At 40.6% G+C, this 17,618-nt stretch overlaps 2 protein-coding genes across 2 annotated transcripts; both read right to left on the minus strand.

Moving 5' to 3' along the window:
* Positions 1 to 3,839: 3,839 nt before the first annotated feature.
* gid4 (GID complex subunit 4 homolog) lies at positions 3,840 to 10,812 on the minus strand. Its single transcript, XM_049562467.1, has 6 exons — positions 10,459 to 10,812; positions 9,866 to 9,925; positions 8,316 to 8,423; positions 6,828 to 6,929; positions 6,618 to 6,748; positions 3,840 to 6,514 (listed from the first exon to the last, which is right to left on the minus strand). The coding sequence occupies exons 1-6, from the start codon at positions 10,681 to 10,683 to the stop codon at positions 6,451 to 6,453; spliced, it is 690 nt and encodes a 229-aa protein (XP_049418424.1). The 5' UTR covers positions 10,684 to 10,812; the 3' UTR covers positions 3,840 to 6,450.
* Positions 10,813 to 11,533: 721 nt separating this feature from the next.
* Positions 11,534 to 16,842, minus strand: drc3 (dynein regulatory complex subunit 3). The gene is made up of 13 exons (XM_049562444.1): positions 16,789 to 16,842; positions 16,454 to 16,623; positions 16,259 to 16,375; positions 15,792 to 15,958; positions 15,546 to 15,692; positions 15,303 to 15,422; positions 15,109 to 15,223; positions 14,836 to 15,008; positions 14,624 to 14,755; positions 12,954 to 13,026; positions 12,537 to 12,658; positions 11,962 to 12,093; positions 11,534 to 11,834 (listed from the first exon to the last, which is right to left on the minus strand). The coding sequence occupies exons 2-13, from the start codon at positions 16,572 to 16,574 to the stop codon at positions 11,739 to 11,741; spliced, it is 1,515 nt and encodes a 504-aa protein (XP_049418401.1). The 5' UTR covers positions 16,575 to 16,623; positions 16,789 to 16,842; the 3' UTR covers positions 11,534 to 11,738.
* Between the last annotated feature and the right edge of the window lie 776 nt (positions 16,843 to 17,618).

Genomic DNA, 17,618 nt, shown 5'->3' on the forward strand with positions numbered 1-17,618 from the left:
CACTGCTGTTAGGACTGAGGGAGAGATGCTCGGCAGGTGCATTTATACCTCCTCCACCTCCTCCTCCTCGCGCAGGTGTGGCGTCATGGAAGACAATAGGCTACATCCTCGTCACTTGCAGGAAAGTCCAGCCTTTCTCCAGATGGATTATGAGGCTTTTTGACGTAATGCACGTTTTTCTAAAGTCTTTATTGTGGTTTAGGTTGCGCGTGAAAGGGCGCACGTACGTGGTCACAGGCTTTGCCAGAGGAAACCTTCAGTGGCTGTGTTCCCACTTTTATTCAAGAAGTGTCTTCAGTCCTCTTCATTCTCCTGATTATTAAATTCTGGTGTAAGGTGGATGTGGAGCAGGTGTATTTAGGGCGCAACAGTTGCAGGTGCTGATGACAGCTTATAGCAGGGGCGCAGCCAGACTGTGTAAATATCTGGGGCTCAGCCCAAATCAAAGGGGGGATTCCCCCCAGGGAGATCTTGTTCCCATTTACAGCAGCTGTATGCACTATTGTCAAGCCAGTGGAGACAACAGAATGCCTAAAAAATGTGTACATCATTTGGGAAAAACAAGGGGCTCACTGGCCTGTAAACTATCCCGATGACATTCTGTTTCGCACTCTGTATCCGTCTGGACTGGATTCCACCGCAGACACTTTTGGTGAGCGAGTGGGAGTACTCACCTTGAGAGACAAACTCCTTAACCAATCAGCTTAACAAAACACTGGGGGACATCTTCATCACCAACGAAGCCAGTTGATAAATCAAGCTTTTGCCAAATCCAGTAGGCAGAACAGTAAAAACGTCTTTCCCTCTGAGATACTTTGGGAGTGCATAATGTTTTGTTTAATTGATGTTACTGAGGGCGGTGCAGTGGTGCAGTGGTTCCCCGTGTCAGCATGGGCTCTCTCTGGGTACTCTGGCTTCCTCCCACAGTCCAAAGACATGCAGGTTAACTGAGTCTAAGTCTAAATTGGCAGTAGGTGTGAATGTGAGTGTGAATGGTTGTCTGTCTCTATGTGTCAGTCTGGTGACCTGTCCAGGGTGTACCCTGCCTCTTGCCCATTGTCAGCTGGGATAGTAATAGTAGTAGACCCTGACTGGCTACTTATGTTGTCAACTACAGTGTGGATCCCTGATTGTCCCCGCTTGGATTTTAATTTCTGGAAAGTGTTTGGGCTAGCACCAAGATGATTCAGTTCTTTTTTTAACTTGATTTTTTTTTCATTTTATTCAGGCCTATAACATTAGAAAATGTTGTGTTTTTAGATTTAATGTTTACTTGGGGCGGCTGTGGCTCAGAAGGTAGAATGGGTCGGCCACCAATCGGAAGATGGGCGGCTCAATCCCCAGCTCCTCCAGCGCGCATGCTGAAGTATCTTTGGGCAAGATACTGACCACCAAATTGCTCCTGTGTCTGGTAGCCTCGCCTCGGCTACTAGTGTGTGAACGGGTGAGTGTGACATGCAGCGTAAAAGCACTTTGAGTGGTCAGAAGACCATTTTACCATTTACTTAATTGGTGCTGCAGTCTGTGTCGAACTCATTTCTCATCTAAATACAGATTGCATTGTGCTCATTGAAAATATATATATATATATATATATATATATATATATAAAGGCTTGTTGCGTTTACTTTGTGTTAATTGTTTCAGACAATGAGGGAAATTAAGATGAGTAGAATCAATTATTAGTTTTCTTTGGAACTATTTGTTTCACTGTTTCATTCATTACAGCCACAAAATGCATGAAAATGTATTATTGTGTCTGTAACATGAAACTGTGGCAACTTACATGCACAACCCCTCTGTCTCAGTTCTGACTAGCTGCACTGATTTACAGTAAAATGCTTCAGACAGTGAATATATATCTGTGTAAAATACTGAACAGTGCAGCATTGTTAAAGCCACATCAGGAAGTCTTTACCCACATTATTTTTTCACATTTCTTTCCTTTTGTGTTGGAAAGGAATAAATGTTTCCTCCTCTCTGTGTGAGCTGCTGCACGTACAAAAACACAAGCCACATTAATTGGGAATTGACTCTTGTGTAACTTGATATTGATATTACCAAGAAAGCCACTTTGTGGTTAATCATCAGCCTATTGGTAACCATACAAAGGAACTCCCTCCCAAAAAATATTTGTTATTACTCTGCACATTCCTTAGTTGACGCCACATTGTTAATGTAAAACTACACTTGGCTGCCAAGCACCTATCCAAAACTTAATCCTAAAACTATGTTATGTTATATGAGAAAAGGCCTCTTTTATAGACATTTGGATCACTGCCTCCATTTACGTGACGTGTGTGTGTGTGTGTGTGTGTAAGGGGTTATAAGGTCAGAGGGATTGCCCTGTAGCCTTGATTTTTCACATCACTCATTGGTTGATTTGCTTGCATGCACCAGCACTGTAAGAGACAATTCAAAGTTGAATAGAACTGAACCTTAACTGCTGCAGAAGGTTAAGAGCAGGGCTGTCAAAAATATGGCCCGCCAAATGGTCCCACCCTACTCATTGGATGACTGTGCACACCTAATACTGATGCACTTGTGAAGGCTAAGAGGTGACAGGTATGAGGAGAAAGTTAAACAGTGAGTGGGGGATTTATTGACATATTTTATGTCATAGAACAAAATGTGACAGTCTGTTAAGCTTGTGTTAACCACAGACTGTATTCCAGGCATCTAACCAAAAATCAAAAAACACTCAATAGGGTGACTATTGGCTTCTGAAGCCAGCCTAAAGTGGCCAGTCTAAGAACTGCAGTTCATTTTTCAGCCCTGGAGGTTTCCGCTTGGTGAAATGCTGCTTCAGAGGATTTTCCACCCTGACAAGAATACAGCTCTTTGATCAAACAATGAACCCTTGTTTGAGTCATGTTTAAAGATACTGAACATTGTGCAAACTACTGTCAATCAGCAGCTTCACCGCTAAAGAATCTGTATCAGACCTCTGTCTTAAAACAATATTGATAGAACCTTACTGCTGAGGCACTGCCACAACATTTGCTTTGTAAATGGTTAGTAAGGCAGGGGGTAGCTTAACCTGCTTCTTCAATAGCTTGCACTTTAGTTTGGTGTGGTGCCAGCGTTACTACACAGGAGTGGAAATTTATATACAAGTGAGTAGACATTTCAGGCTGTTCCTCATTTTGTAAATGGATGAATGTTTTCAGATTGTACTTCTTTACACTAAAGTAAAGGGAAAACAATTGGAGGTATTTTTATTTATAGGTTATTATGCAGCAGTTTTACCAGCCTGGCCCATTTGTGGTTAAATTGGGCTTTATGTGGACAGTGATTTGAACAGACAGAAACCAGTCATAGGGACTTGAACCTATTTCATGTCCACTACTGACATCTAGTGCCGGCTGCTATGATCTCTGTGGTTTGAGCTCCTGCACAGGTCATTTCTCTTAACTTTTAGTGCTGGGCTGCCCCTGAAGCCTTATACAGGTATCAGACACTTAGATTTATTTTTTCAAGACCTTTTCAAGATAAAAGGGAGGGTGTAAGTACGAAGTTAGATAGTATTTGGGTGAGTTAGGTGAATCTACATTTTACCATCAGGTTATAGCAAGTTTAAAGCAAAAAGACAGTATTAGGTGCAGTGGTAGATTGTTTTTTGTTGATAAATCTCTCTATTGCATAGTGGTAGATGAAGGCCTAGTATTTAACACAAACAAAAGAAATAGACATTTTCAGCCTTTTAAAGGACCTCCACATTACTGCAACGTCCCCTGTTCAGTTTCAGCCAGGAACCTTTGCTGCCTGCCATACCCATCTCTCTTCCCAATATTTCCTGTCTCTTTCTACACTACATAAATAAAGCATCAAGATACAGCTGTGTATGAAATAGTTCACTCTTTATTTCTCCTCTCACAATGTACTCATAGCTGATTTATCATACATCATCTTCTTTACATCAGGTGGATTCAGTCAAGACTTTTAACGACACAATCCCAAATAAACATCTGTTTCTTACATTGCACATTCTGTATGAAGTCATTCGGATTGAAACATCTTCATTCTGCACACTTGAGTTAAAAAAACACAAACAATTATAGTGCCAACACCATTCCCACAACCCGTCAAATCCACTTGTCATGCTGCAAGCGACTGAGTCAGCTGAAAGTCTAGAAGCAACACAGAGGCAGGCGGAGTACATGCACTCTCCAACACGTGACTTTTATATCAAGACGAACCTTCAGGCTGATAAAAAGTTCCGTCATTCTTTTTGCACAGTTTCTCTCCAACACAAATATACTTTCATGATTCAAATAAAACATTACTAGCCTAATAATTGTTCTTTAAAAAAAAGAGCTTTACAAACATTTAAAAGTGTAAGGCAGCTTCAAAGGAGGTTTTATTCTTCCTCCATCGCTTTCCTATTTTAAACTTTTCTCCATGAGCCACAAAAGGTGCTTTTTATACAGATAAGCATGTTATGTGAAGCTTCTTCCATGTCATCCAACTGCTGTGCCTTTGTTTAGAGGTTCAGACAAAAATGCACTAAAATAAACTCAGACACATTTAATTGCTTCTAGAACAAAAACTGAGATTGTATCCAGACAGACTGCACTCAAGATAAACATTCAAATCACTGCATTGCTTTCGTCGTCCAGTTAGTCAAACTCAACACGTGCCACAAAATCTCTAATCTTCTGGTCTACCATTTGGCGACACCAACTACGCAACTGAAAATCTACATTTTGAAACTAATTGAGTTGGAATGTACAGTCACATGTCTGAGCTTCAAACGCTGGCAACTGTAATTATCTACTTCTTGTTTTTCTGTTATTTGACTGGTCGTTCTTGTTTTAAAAATAAATAAATTACTCTGGAAGATAAATCATCTGAAAATAAAATAAGTTAGGTGCTGTTAGAAATCCTACCTATCAGAGACCTTTGGCTTGCATAGAGAAATCTGGATGTGAAGCCATGTGAAGACTTTTGTTGAGACAACTGTGTTTGAAAAAGCAGCTTGGATATTATTGGCCGTTAAAGGAGCAGTGTGTAGGATTCAGTGGCATCTAGTGGTGAGGATTGCAGATTGCAACCAGCTGAAACTTCTCCCATGTGCCAAACTAGAACTCTTAATAAGGATTCCTTCACTTTTGAATTTTAGGAGGTTTTTAGAGTTTTCTTCATCTCGATAACAGACAGACATGGTGATCAAAACCAATCAAGTTACAAATCAGTGTTTGATTGATGCTGTTTGGCCCAGCTAGCCCAGCACCTGCTAATGTGTGCTCACCTTTCTCCTTTGATAACTTAAGCTAGAGACATTCAGGAGGTTTTACCAGGAGCCGAATTATCTGCAGAGGTCTCTTCCTCTCCAAAACAAATGCACTGATGATTTAAACCGGTAAAAACACCAGATAAAGCAGTTTTACATCAAAAATCTGTGTTTTTCCGACACTGTTTAGCTCGTCATCCTACTAACTTCAGTAGCCAAAATGAAAGCACGAAAGGCCCTATCTGGTGTTTGGTTTGTTCATTCTGGGCTACTGTAGAAACATGGTGGTGCAACACCGTGGGCTCAGCAGGTGAGGACCTGCACCCTATATAGATACAAACAGCTCCTTATAAAAAGGTAAGGAAAACAAAATTCTTATTTTCAGGTCATCATACACCAAAGTGAACATACGTGTTATATTATATTCCCTTTCTGCCATAAATCCTACACACTGGACCTTTTAACGACCTGTTCGGAGGTCAACATCACTGTAATCTTACTCTCACATTCAGCTGTTGGTTTTCAGTCACTGAAGACGTATTGCTCAACACACCATCCCTGAGCAACAGACCATACCTTACAGTCCCACAGACCTTGCATAAAAACTAGATCATTGCTCATCACTGCTACTTTTGCAACCTTTTGGCAACAACCCCACCATCATACTCTGCATTTAACACTCTGAGGCATCAAAGTGATATTGTCGTATATTTAAAAGATTATTTAAATTAAGCTTGACTGAACAAACTCTTTCCACAAAATGTATACCATTTAGACTCTTTTCTTTTGCAACTCTAAGCTGAAAGGCAATTATGTTGCGTGTCTCTGCTGAAGGAAAACATACTTCAATGTCCATCGACAGGGAGTCATATCCTATGAGAGCGCAAAGAAATCAGGTAGCACAGAGTTCAAATAAACAGACCAAAAAAAGGACAAAATTAAAAAAATGAAATCTGAGGTAAACATGAGTTCCACAGTGACTGTAAGAACCGTCCATCTGTCGCTGATCTTTGTCTTCCTTTCAACTCTTCTCTCTCCGTGCCCTCTTCCTCTCAGTCCATCAGAAGAGTGTCTGACCACATGTTTTATTTCCTCACAGCGGAAAATGGGTCAGCTCCAATCTTGGCACTAAAGGGCTCTCCGTAGTTCCCGTCCCATTTAACCACGGGGCAGTGTGAACCGCCCCCTCCTCGACTTGAAACTCTTGTGTGCGTTTGTCACCGAAACTCATAAATAGGCATACTGTGCTCTCGGACATGGTTTAGGTTTAGAGACTGGTACCTGCAGAGGTAATCAGAGAAGATAATGAGAGTAACATCGGCATGAGAAACATGTACTAATGTGGCAAAGAGCCTGACTCTGGTTTGTAATGTTTGGTAGTTACCATTCTGAGCTCCTATGGTAATAATACCCTTCTATAGTGGCTGTGGACTTCTGGAAACAGATGTAATAGAAGCCAGCGAAGGAGGCACCGCTAATGTCTTTGATAGTGTGGTCTGGTACTAGGAACTGCTCCTGAAAAACACAGAGTAGAGGTCAGAGCTCAAATCTAACACAAGGTGAGAGAGAGGTGACGGTAAAATCATGTACTAACCTTCCACCTCATGAAGACATAATCACTGTTTTCCAGTGCTTCATAGTCAAAGTCGTCCGAGTTGAAGCTTTTGGCAAATTTGTAAAAAGGCTGAAACTTGCCCTGGTGAGAGTTCAATAAATATTGATGAGAGAACAGACACTGTGGAGGTGATGACAGGACAACAATTTCCTGTCACAAAAAATATTATTAATCATTACATGCTTACATGCACACTCATATTTTGAGTACTATTTTTCCAAATATGGGTCATGTGAACAGCATGTTCCCTTTGGATATCCCGAATAAAGCCTTTTTTTCCGAGTGTGGCATTTTCCGATTAAGACATGTTGGATATGTTGTTATATGTTGTTCAAGTTTTAGGAGCGTTCTTTGGACATGAATACAGCTCATTCAGAATATGTGTCTCAACTGAGGTTTTAACCACAGTTTGTGACACACAGCCTCTTGCCCGTTTACAGTCAGCTCTGTGTGTTGTCATGGACGCGCTGTACACACACCAACTAACCAACAGTTTGCAAGCCTGTAGGGTCGGGATGCATGCCCAAAAGAAAAGCCGACATTTCTGGCCGAAAAGGGAAACACACCTACTTCTAAACATTATGAAAGACTTGGATACACGCAGGCTTTTAGATGTGCGCAAATATGGCAATGCAGACATTTCCAGGAAGGTGGTTGAAGGAACGGAAGAGGGAGGCTCTGATCCCGTGGTTAAAAAAGTCCGCAACTGGGGCGTCGGTGGCTTAGTGGTAGAGCAGGCACCCCATGTATAAGGCTGTTGCCGCAGCGGCGCAGGTTCGACTCCAGCCTGTGGCCCTTTGCTGCATGTCATTCCCTCTCTCTCTCTCTCCCCTTCACACTTGCTGTCCTGTCAATTAAAGGCTTGAAAATGCCCAGAGAGTGTCTTTAAAAAAAGTCCGCAACTGGTGGAAAACTATGTTGATGCAAAGAAGCAAAATGGCACTAACTGCTCCAGATGTTCAACCTTTCTGTATTTTTACACGATAAACGACATGTTAGGGCGCGTTGATCAGAGTATGCACGACTGCATGTAAACATGAATAATAGTGGAATATTTACTTTCATTAGACATGTAAACATAGCTCAGTAGGAATACTGTCTTTTTCAAAATAAGGCCAAAAACCAGAATATATTGTGAATGTACACATAGTTAGTGATGCCTGTTGTTACTTGATATAAACCTTAATTTAAATGGTTGCCACAGGCTTTTCTCACAACACAGCTGTAAGTGCTGCTTCTGCCCAGCTCCATCTATTGTTAATCAAGAGGTAGTCCAACAAAATTAAAAACACATGATGAATAATAATTTGATTCAAGCCACTGAAAATGTCTGCAAGCACTTAAGTACTTGACGCAGAAACAAAGCTGCATAGCATGTGTGCTCTGTTTGTTAACATACACTTGAATTCTGAATTCACTGAGCACTGATTTAATTATCAGCCACAATAAAAATAAAACAGGACATACCCAGTGCTTTCTGTCCACGTCCTCATCTGCGTCCCACTTCCTGGTTAAAAAAGGCCTTTTTCTGCTAATAATTTCACCAGCAAAGAATGTTGTGAGAGTTGGATACTCCTGTCACACAGAGAAATGAGAGATAAAGTGGATACATTAGCAACAGTTCAACCTTGCTTCCAAAGCGTGTGCCTGCAAATTATACTGCAGCGGGCTATGAAATAAGAGATTACAGTAAGCATGATGCAGCCATTATGATTAAGTGGGCGTTTTCCCACGTTCTGACTATCTTTATATCAGGATAAACTTGTGCAGCTTCAACTAGTTGTGCTAACAGTCAAACATGAGGGAGAATCATCATCATTCTGCATGCTGACTTACTGCCCTGTATTTAGGTTTACTGCAGTAAGTAGATGCATGCCTACATAACAGAAATTTGAGCAATTCTCCTGTGTATTTATATCTCTACCACACCTAGCTCACTGCCTCTTTAGAAAGATCCCATCAGGCTGCAGGGTCGGCTCCCTCAGCACCAGGAGAACCACCTCATCCTCCTCAACAACTCCTCCTAGTTTAGTTTAAAGCCCTGATAAAGACTTGCAGTGGTCGAAGTATATTGGCTCTTTTAATGACTTAGTCACTACAGGAAAGACTCTTCAATATTTCATTCCTCGTTTTCTATATTTCTGGATCGCCTGGATTGCCTTCCTGTGTATTCTGGCATTTCCTGTTCTCCAGGAGCACCGGACACAAGGTTTTGATCTAAACTTGATTATACAGAGCAACCAGTCTTTTTCTAACTCATCCTAGTTCCTTTCTTCGTCCCCCGACTGCCCACCTCGCATCGTCGTGAAAGTCTCCCCTCCCACACACATATGCTCCTACACACACACTGTATAAGGCAGTACAACCTCCTACTCTGGACCGTTCAATAAGTGCATTATTTGCCGGGAGGACTGTGCAATTTGTGCAGTATATTTATTATTCTTAACTTGCATACTACGCCAAAAAGTATATGTAGTATAGCATTTTAATTTGGCTTTCAAACGCATAAAAGTTTTGTATTTAACTTTTAAACTTCACCCTGTTTCACTGCACTGTACAAGTCAACTTCCTGTTTACACTGTACATATGGCAAATATAGCGACATGCTTCTGATATCAGTTTAATCTCTCGGACTTCATTTTCACATTAACAACTTGTCAACTTAAATACCACTCATTACTTCTATAGAAACACACACACACACATACACATACATCTTGGCTACTCATCTTTCACTCCACTCTGCCGCAGCCAAAATTCACTCCAGCAACCTACTGACCTTTTCCCCTCCATATATTACATAATGTAATGGGTATACAGTTGACACACTTAAGCTACAGACTAGACTGCAGACCTGAAATGAGAGGTTAAACCCAATGGCTTCACATTTGTCTGCAACTCTAATCGAGCAAGTGGAAACCAGTTCCCCATTGCTTAACTGTGGAAACCAGTTTGGACTTAGTCCTTGGTATAATAAAGGTCAGTCTTATTACATTTGACCTAGTTTCAGAGCTCACCTCAGTCAGGCCTTTGATCTTCAGGTATCCACACAAATATGAGTCCTCCACAGTCACATGCTGCAGAGAGATTTGGGGGACTCCTTATTATTGATAGCAGGTGACCAAAAATCACAGGTGCAAAATGGATCTGCTTTACTTTAATGATGTAAAAATAAAAAGCAAGGAGGGGTGATTTGAACAGAGACAAACTGTGCTAAATGGGGGTACAGGAAGGTATTATATTTGCTGTCAGTATGTCTGTTGACATTGCTGTCAAAGTCAGCGCTAATAGATTAATTCTACTTATTTAGGTGGCTAGCTGCACAAAATGCTAACGTGTTTGGGTATAGTATACAGCAAAATACATGACGAAAACGTTATTTAATTATATTAGGTCTAAATTCAGAATGTCACAGTAAAAAGAGAGTCATCTAGCGAAATTAGGTCAGCGCGTTAGTACTGTATGACAACCATAAAACGGGTAAGAAGCTACCGTTAGCTAAGTTAGCATGTTAGCAACTATGGCTACAAATATGCTGACTTAGCATATAATAATAAACAAACTAATATTAAAAACCAAACAGGACAAGCACACGTCATGAAGACATTACCTGCATAACAACCTCAACGTCGTATGAGTTGCCTTTGCTCTTCTGATAGCCCCGAAACTGTGAGCCGCTGTACAGCAGCGAGGTGGCCACCCCCGGCTGGTAGGTGTTGATCGGGGCAGGAGGAACAAGAGAGGCCGAGGATGGACAGGCCGAGCCGGTGGTGCTGCAGCACTCTGCTCGGACAGGCATGATGAGCGCTAAAGTGTCACCGTCAGCAACCGTCATGAACTTTACGGTAGAGCACACCACAGCTGGACAGAGAAAGGGTCCTGACAGAGGGGCTGCCAGCCGCACAAAATCCCCGAGGTCCCGAAAACTACTGGAGGGACTGGGGAGGGATATTGCAACGTTTCATTTGAGAATCCAGCTTCCTTGAATTTCATTGGTTGGTAAATGTACCCAAAAGCATTCTGGGAGTTGTATTCAGTACTCTATTACACTACAACCATCAGCATTTGAGAGAAATATGAGAAAATTACAATGTTTTAATTTTGTTTTAGATAATGTATGTTCTCGTTTTTAAATGCAGAGTCTAGAAACAAAACTGATTACTGTTCCTACTTTACATATAAATAAAATATTTGATAAAGTACAAAACTGTATTTAAAATACCACATATCATACGCATGTTTCATAAATGAAACATTTTATTTTCATCCTTTATATATATTCTAAAATTAAACTACTTTTTACTCTAGCTTTTTAGCACAGCTTAAGAAACATTATATTTCATTGCACATATTGCTGTGACAATTAAACCTTTAAATCCTTCAATATAACTTTTTTTTAATGCTGAATTGAACACATTTGTTATTTAATTTTGTTTGCTTTACATCTAAAAACAAAACAAGCTTTGAAGACATCACTTTTTAAAAGATATATGTGTGGACACAATTGTCGGATTACTTGTTTTTTTCCCCTGTAATATTATTTGTTTATTTTATTGTTTCAGTTCAAAATGTACTTACTATTTTTGTATGTATATTTTTCCTTTCTGTTTTTGGTCTACGCACATGCACATGTATGTGGCTGGCCAGGGAACAAGGGAAGACACTGAAACAGTATAAATATTATTAAAATGTATTTTTGATATCTCAAAATAAGCAGCAAAGAGAGGTGGAATTATTTCTCAGAAAATACAAATAGAGAATACAAATCTTTTTACTTGCACACAGTAAAATTTGTTACAGTTGTCCAGTCAGGTTTCACATTACAACAACAACAACAACAAAACAAGAACATAAACAAATGTTTTGGTGGAAAACATTTCACAGATGATGCTACAGCAACTTCTCCAGCTGCTCCCTCAAATAGTCCCTATATCTGTGGGTGTCTGAGATGCGGATGCGGTGCCACTTCATTTTGTCATGTTGAATCTGTAATATCCCATGAAGACAAAAAAGCACACAATAACAAGACTGTTAGATATGCGGGAGAGGTTTGTCATCCACACAAAAATCTAAACTGGGGTGTTTGTTTTTTTATGGAATTTCAGCTCTCTACCCCTTTAATGAGGGCCACTTTCCAGGCATTGGCACGTGTAACCAACTGAGTCTCTCGGTCATTGATCTTCAGCAGGTGGTTATCGTGGCCGGTGGCCAGTGCATCCATCACTGTGTGTTTGTCTGTAAACAGCTACACAGAGTAAACACAGGTGTGAAAGGCTGAGGGTGCTGACACTGGTAATAAACCATGTCCCCACCTTGTCTGACCCACCCAGGTTAATCTCTGTCATCTCATGTCAGGTTAATCTCTTCACATTAGACTGCTATTACTCTGCTACATCTCCAATAACATGTGTACTTCTTTACATACGTATGCTAAATTGAGCAACTGACTGTCAGACCTTTAAAAACTGTGCTTGTAATGTTTCACTGGGGTGTCAACATGGCAGGGTGTGCAGACAATATGGCGTTATTTTTTGGATGGGTTTATCATCTTTATTTGGTCACAGTCATGTTCAGTTATCTCTGAGATTAAACAGAGCAGAACAGACAGAGAAGTCCTTGCCGACAAACAAACAATCGATAGTAACCATAATGTAATCATGTATTTTGGATAGCCAGGATAACACTCACCATTTTAACATCATCTGGAAGGTCCTCATCCACGTTGTCATTGGCCACACTCTCCAGAGTTGCCACAGCAACCTCTCGCACCTTCTCATTATAACTATCCTCCAGATCTCGACATTGCACAAATGTATAACTGTGTCATGGAAAGTCTAAATTAGATTATAGCTCATTTTGCAACTACACTGTGTGTGCGTCACTGTATATGATTCAAACACTGACATTTAAACAAGCCTGGATCACTGACCACACAAAGAGGGCTCCGGGACACAGATTTGATTATATTAAAATTGGACTGGGAGAAGTTTGCTTCCCCAAACGAGGAAGTACAGTATTTCAATAGCTTGACCCTGAGAGCTGTGATGAACCAGTGTTGTGGGAAATTATTCAAAGCTCTTAAGCTGATGCACAGTGAGAAAGGATATATCTCCTGAGCAGTTTCACTGAAGTTGCAGACCATGTCTGAGATGGTGGTGTCCAACAATTTGATGATGTTCTGAAATGAACAAGAGGTTTCATGATGAGGAAATGAATAAAAAAGACACAGATTTTGCCATGTGGCTGTGAAGTAAATGATTTAATCTGTATATGCAGAATCTAAAATAAATCATTGCGCATAACTTAAATTAGCAGGGTAGCACAGGTAGGCAGTTTAATTTTTGCCTTCACTGGGCAAAAATCCTCCAATAACCTTTATGCGTATTGTAATTCAAGTGAACCCATGGCTCAGTTTTCAGGCTACATAACATTTAGCCTGTGATAGGAGACTTTGGCCAATCACAGGTCATTTCATAGATAGGGCCTTCATATTGGCTGTTCTACAAATGCTGCATGTGCACATCAAAGCCTGATTCAATGGTTGAGGATCCTGTAGAGAAAGTTGCTAATCAACATTATCAACAGCTGCCTGCACTGCAAAGCAACCCAAAAAAGGAACAAAGACTTATCAGAAAGAGAGTCTAATAGAGAATCTGAAAATAAACAAAATGAAACGTGTCAATGTGAAGTGTTTCAGAGATGGACGGAAAATGTTACTGATAGTTTAGCCTTCTGCTAACTGGAGCTGAAGGCTCACGGATCTGGCTAATTCAAGTTCATGTGCATGTAGCTGACGTAATCAGAGCCTCGGATCACAGTGTGTTCTCCACCTCACTCCTCGCTGCTACAAATTACCTCGTCGGGATAAAAGTGGGCAGCAGCTCCTGAGACAGACCCCCAGTCAGCAGCCACAGCAACCTGAATCCAGCCGGTGTAAACCCCAGCTCTGGGTAACTAGACAGCCCTGACTCTCCACTGGACAGCAAACCTTCTGCTGCTGTTACACAGGTTAGACCTGGTACTGCCTGTGGCTACCAGCCCACTGTGACACCTGGTGAAGGGAGGTTTGTGCTGACCAAATCTGAGTTGCTACACCTGTTGGCCGAAGGTCTGACTCTCAAGCTGCTCTCGTCCCTGGGAAGCTGTCCGCAGCAGCAGGCAGCAAGGCGGAAGGATTGTGGGGTGTTAAGATAGCTAATTCTTGTCTCATTTGTGGCCTGATAAACAGGAAGAGCAGGGCATATGCACATACAGCAAGGAGCGGCAGCAACCCACTGTCCGACACCGGCTTTATGTTCTGAAACCATCTAAAAACTATGATGTTGGGCGATATCGAGAAGACATGTTGATTAAGATCAACCTCGCTAGCAGTGTCTGTCTTGTCTATAGCGCTCGCCATTGTTCTCATTACTCCTCAGGGGTTCCAGTCAACAGCTTGACAACAACTAGACAGTGACTTCAGTCCCACCCATGGTACTGATTGACTGTATTTTCTTGTAACTGAGAAACCGCTGTTTCATGTCACAATGCCAGACCAGAATCAGTCAACTCTAACTCAGTGGAGTGGGCGGATTCCAAGTACTGGACAGAGGCAAAGCGTGTGCATGTGCCTGTGGTCATCTGGTGGGAGGGGCTTTGGACGGAAAGAGAAAAGCTACAGGAGGAGTAGCTTTAAATGACCCACTATATTTTCCTGAATACACTTAATTAACCAGACTGATCACATGGTGCACAAAGTATAGAAGGTGCACACACACGCATACACACGCACATACCTCCAGCTCGCCAGCCATCTCAAACTCCAGCTCCATGAGGCTGTTACAGAGCAGGTCGATTTCATCATTACACTGGTCCATCTTAACCTTCAGCAGGTCCAGGTCGGATAACTGCTGCAGCTCCTCTGTCCTCTAGAAAGGTGTGCACACAGGAGATATTCTTATTGTAACAGTCAGTAATAGCAAGTTTATCTAAATCCGTTTCAGCTCACCTCTCTGTGTTGCTGCTCAAAATTTGCCAATATCTGCGATGCAATGCTCTGGTAGTACGTCACGGCCTTGTTCTGACCACTGAAGAAGGAAGTCACCTCTGTGTCTCTGCGCTTATGCTCAGCCAAACCAAATTCAAATAACTGCATACACAGCTTCACTATTTGTTGCTCGAATGTAATTGTAGGGTAAAGGAATTCAAACGCTCATATCCCCATTTTATATGTTATTATTAATACAACTGCATGGATTAGAAAGCCAAAAAGACAAAGGATATGTTTGAAGCAATTGAGCCACTTCAGGCACACAGCATAGAGTCTCTGCCTCCGGATCGTCTTTGATCATGCTCTTAAACAAGTGAGAGCCATTCAGGAACTCCACAAAGGCATCCTGCAGGGAGGAGGAACTGAGTTTACACACAGTATGTATACTCATTATGAGAGCTCAGTGGAAAATAACGTTAAATTACTGTGTGTAGTTTGACTTCAGCTTCCTGTCTTTGCTCAGCCTCAGTGGCTTCTTGCTTCTGCAGCTCCTCAAGTTTCATCTTGAAGAGGACACTGCGGTATTTGGTAGACGCTTCATTTTTCTGCACATAGACACATGCTTTAGTTATACAGCATCAACACTGCAAACTGTAAATAGCCGAAAAGGAAATGACAGTTGATTGCGACTTAGGCCTGAGTCCAAACGCACCACTTTGTATACTTACTGTCTTCTCGTCAAGTGATTTGCTGTCTAGGTACATCAAGTTTGGAAAGTGGGCTGCCATAAAAAACTTGTATTCGTCTTCCTTAGAGACGGGATTCCCACATAGGTTGATGCTGCGCAGGTTCTTGAACCCCCTGAGATAGAGCACCTTTGAAATGCATTTAACTTGCATTAGGTTATGTACAACATCCTGAAACTGCAAAACACAAATGTTACATGATACTAATGTGACAGAAAATTTTGTTACATTGTCCAACTGTCCGAGGTGGTTGTTAGCGATGAAGAAGAGGGTGATTTTCTCAAGTGTGTCCATGTTTTCAATGACAGAGATTCTGTTGTTGCACAAATTCAGCACTTCAAGCTTCCGCAGAGACTCCAGACCCTCGATTTTCTGTATGCTGTTGAATGACAGATCTAAAAGACACATTCAGAATGACTGTTATTAATGCTGATGCCACAAGCTTCATGGCTTCTTTCGGACTGATAGGTTTAACATTATCTCTGTTATTAGAACCAAAAGGCAGCTGTTGCTGTTTTGGAGCTGAAGGACCAGCGTTCTAAAAGTAATGGAAGTAACTGATGGCTTGTTTGAAAATGTACTCAAGTATTTGATTACTCAAACAGCAAACTAACGTGTTAGGTTACTCGTTACTGCAAAAGTAATCAAAGTACTCTATGCGTTAGACCCAATATGAATACAAATGTTCATCTTACTAAGCCATGTCAGATTGAGCAGTTGGTCCAGGCCCTCCATCTTCTCTATTTGGTTGTTGTTCAACTCCAGCTTGGTCAAGGATGTGAATTCCCACAAGTGGTCAATCACCAGGATATCTGTAAACAAACAAGCTCTCACACACCTAAACCCCATACACATTCATGCACTGATTATTATTATTTTGTAAGTCTCACTTCTGTATCCCAGACGTAGTTGGAGGATTTCATTGAAGTTGATTCCCTCTGCCTGGAAAATAGGGCCAGTATCTTTGGAGGCTTCCTCCATTATTGCTGTCTTCAGACTCTCCTCATCCATCCTCAGCAGAAGTTAATTTGGAGCTTGGTTAGTTCAGTTAAAGATGATGCTGAACAGAGAAAGAAGACATTTGATAGTGTAACGTTAGCTAAGATCACGTTAGCTGACACAGCTAAATGAATGAATGAGTTTATCAAATATTATTAGCCGACATTAAATACGCTGGCGACAATCACAAAATCTAGCAAAACCGTACAAGTTTTAGTAACGTTACCTTAATAAATTCAGCATCTACACTCTTACCTCTGTTGTACTGTTACATAGCAACCAGCTTACTTTAAGCTGCGTTCAAGTACGTTCAAGAGCTTGTGTTAAAATAAACAACACACATCAAAGTAATGGTAAGCTATGATGAACTATGATTTTCTTTATTATGGCTGTGTGTATCATTTATTAATTAAGGAACTATGAATATATGGAAAAAATATTGGTATTAATATCCTTTTTTTGATCGACAGCTCTTAAAAAAACTTTATTGAACAAATATACATACATTAACATTGTATACACACAAAACTATAGGGTATATAGCCTACAGAGAAAAAAATAAAATAAAAAAACATAAGAAAAACAATGGATAATAATGTTTGATCGTTTTTATTGCCTTTTTATTCTTAAGGCCTCTTACTGAGGTGCCATATATTGTCGTTCTGGAGTCTTCCCTCCTTTTTGTGAATGTGAAATTTCCCAGTAATAAAATTAATTGTACAAACAACAACAACAAAAACAAACAACCCCCGAAAAATATTCATGAAAATGTCAGTCTTCTACAATTGAATTGCTTGCCCAGTTTTTCTTCTTATACATAAATATACCAAACTAATATATTTTATAGTTTCCTGGGCATTAATATACTATTTTTCGATCAACAGCCCCCAAATATTCATATATTAACATTACTTTTAGTGTAATCTCTAGTTATGCACTTATCTTAATGTATAACATTTTGTTTTTTGTCTTTTATGAGCTGCTGGACAGGTGAATTTCCTTTTGGGATAAATGAAGTTATTTCTATTCTATTTAATTCTACATACACACATTTAC

The sequence above is a fragment of the Epinephelus fuscoguttatus genome, linkage group LG19, assembly GCF_011397635.1.
Source record: "Epinephelus fuscoguttatus linkage group LG19, E.fuscoguttatus.final_Chr_v1".
Classification (NCBI taxonomy): domain Eukaryota; kingdom Metazoa; phylum Chordata; class Actinopteri; order Perciformes; family Serranidae; genus Epinephelus; species Epinephelus fuscoguttatus.